The sequence below is a fragment of the Impatiens glandulifera genome, chromosome 3, assembly GCF_907164915.1.
Source record: "Impatiens glandulifera chromosome 3, dImpGla2.1, whole genome shotgun sequence".
Classification (NCBI taxonomy): domain Eukaryota; kingdom Viridiplantae; phylum Streptophyta; class Magnoliopsida; order Ericales; family Balsaminaceae; genus Impatiens; species Impatiens glandulifera.
The window spans coordinates 7414860-7417722 of record NC_061864.1 but is presented as its reverse complement, the minus strand read 5'-3'; the positions used below and the strand labels follow the sequence as shown (position 1 = coordinate 7417722).

Genomic DNA, 2863 nt, shown 5'->3' with positions numbered 1-2863 from the left:
AAACAAGCATAGAGATTGAAGTATTATTAATGTAAGTCAAAATAGAACACACATATATATATATGTTCAATATTTGTTATTGTTACACATATAACAAACAGCTAGGTCAGCCGGCAGCTTAAGTAGTGGTCTAATCTCTCGATCCATTAATAAAGTTGAAAAGTAAGTAATGATCGAGCATTGAAATGATCATGCATCCCATGGCTGGCGCTAGCTTTTGATTGTGTATATTATATGATGTTATTAATATATAATTAATTAGGTAATAGGGATAGAATTCGACTGAGCTTGTAGATTCTGATCATGTTGCATAATTTGAATCTGCTTCTGTTTTCCTCTTTTCCTCTTCTTCTCATAACTTATCCCTCTAGATTTCGTCTGAAACTCCCTAACCTCCCTAAGGAAGATCCTCACGTGCCGGGCCCCAAACGGGTTAGTATCCGGCCGTCCACCTCCGTATTCCTCGTACGCCGCCCTCAGCCGCCCGACCAGGGCGTCCAGGCTGCCCCAAGCCTGACGCAGCGGGCAGGGGCACGGGGCGGGAGGACACGGCATGCCGAAGAAGGGGCAGCCACGGTGGTGAACCTTAGTCTTTCCGAACTGGTCGAGGTACCTGAGAAACTCGACAATGTGGGCCCCACCGCAGAGAGCGAGGGGCAAGGGAGGGCGGTGGTGGCTGCGGAGGTATTGGCAGAAAGTGTTCCAGTCCCTCCGTTTCTGATTCTCGTACCGGCTTATTACCGGTCCAGGAGACAGTAATGGGGGTGTGGATGACGTCATCGTCATCATCGCCGGCGAGGACATGATGCCGGAGATCTTTGATGGGGTGATCATGTTAATGGTGCTTGTGGTTGGGATGGTGAGGAAATTATTAGGGTTTGAAGGGACTGTTAGAAACTCCATTTTTGTTTCTAAGAGATGAGATGAGATGAGATGATGTTTTTATTTATTTCTAACTGGAGGAGAAGGAACTGGAGCAGTTATATATATACTGCACAGAAAGATGGGTATTGGTGGAAATTAGGGTTTGTTTACAAGAAATGACCAGTTTTTGGAATGTGGTGGAAATTATAAGATGAGGTGTTTTACAAGAAATAAGGAGAAGAAGAGGGAAATATAGTATCCATATTTTTCTTTAATTCCTTTCAATTATTTCTAACATGGAAACTAGTTATAATAATGTTAGTTATAACGACATTTAAAAAAAATTATGAATAACGAAACATGAGCCCTAAGACCAAATAATGCATAGTTTAGGGTTATTTCAATAATAATAATAAAAAATTCACCTTATTCTTATTTCTTTCATTGTATCACTCAATTCATTAATTAAAATATAATTTATTTTAAATTATTATTTTTTATTTTATTATTATATATTAATATCTTTAAAGTTTTTTACTAAAAAAATATATTCATATATTTAAAATCATTACCAATATTATTTTTCAAATATATAATTATTAAAATAATTCAAACCTGAACCAACCAAAAAATTTAGAAACAACAAAGGCAAACAAAATTAGGGCCATCTAAAGTCTTTTACAAAAATAAAGTATTTTTGGTTTATTAACAAAATCAACGTTTTTTCATTAAATTTAGAGTTAGTAAAAATCAGATTTTCTAACTAAATTATTTGTATTTGCATAGAATACAATATATTTTGTTTGTAAACTCAATAAAATAGTTTAAATGTCAAGAATTGTTTTTAAGAGAATAAAGATTAATTTTAACTTAAAACTTTTTAAATGGACATGAAATTCATTAATATGGGTTTAGCATTCTATATTAAAAAAATATGTATATCCAGTACATTTGTTTGAAAACTTAATGATTTTACATTTAACTAATTAAATTTCTGCAAGAGATAACACAAAGACTCAATACACATTTAGAATATATATTATTGAAGTGTTCTGAAAACAAATGCATGATTGTCAAACAAATATCAAAGTGAAGCAAATAAGCACACTTAAATCCTTGATAATTATATAACCTAAAAAGAAAATATTAGTTACTAATAATACAAATTAATAAAAAAAACTAGTGGGGACAATGCAAAGGCATTATTATTGGGAAGTGAAAGGAACAAAAGTTAGGAACTTTCATTGCAGCTGCCCCATGCATATTCTTCCAAATTTTTTGTCATAGTCTCTTTAATTTCCATATATTAAAGTTTGTGAATCAAGCTAGCTAGCTTATATTATTTAAGACAAATAATGAGACAAAATATATATATATATATATATATATATATATATATATATATATATATATATATATATATATATATATATATATATAGGTGATCAAATGTTATTATATAAAACAATATTTGTTCATATTATTATAAGCATCATAAATATATAACCCCTGTTTAATATGATTCTATGTTTGCTTTAATTATAACCTTTTTTTATCATGTAAGCCAAGATTATTATCATCAAATTATTATTATTATTATTAAGTTCAATGGAATAATATATATGATGTATATATATATATATATGTACATCTAGGTAAACTAAAAAAAGATAAAATTTTCATTTACCAAGCATCCTAAATGATTTCAAAGGGAATATACATGATCTTGAAATCAAAAGACTACTTGTTTTTTTAAATTTATTCTCAAATAAAAGTATATGGAAGTTTGTGGGAAACTTTATCAGAAGAAATTGGGGGAGGCTAGGGCTTCCGAAGCCGTTTCAGCTGTCGATTTTACCGATTTATTTTGTTTTAAAGTTACTACATGCACTTTCATATTTGATTTGTTTCACCCCAATCCTCAACTGGTCCACATGTAAACAAGTTACCTTTAAAGGTCTACAAAATATCTTAACAAAAAGAAGGGTTTCTCCAACTC

The 2863-nt window shown here is 31.2% G+C and overlaps 1 protein-coding gene across 1 annotated transcript; it reads right to left on the bottom strand.

Moving 5' to 3' along the window:
- Nucleotides 1-969, bottom strand: LOC124929369 (protein LIGHT-DEPENDENT SHORT HYPOCOTYLS 2-like). The gene has a single exon (XM_047469713.1). It carries the CDS (start codon nucleotides 901-903, stop codon nucleotides 259-261), a length of 645 nt encoding a protein of 214 aa, XP_047325669.1. The 5' UTR covers nucleotides 904-969; the 3' UTR covers nucleotides 1-258.
- Nucleotides 970-2863: the final 1894 nt, after the last annotated feature.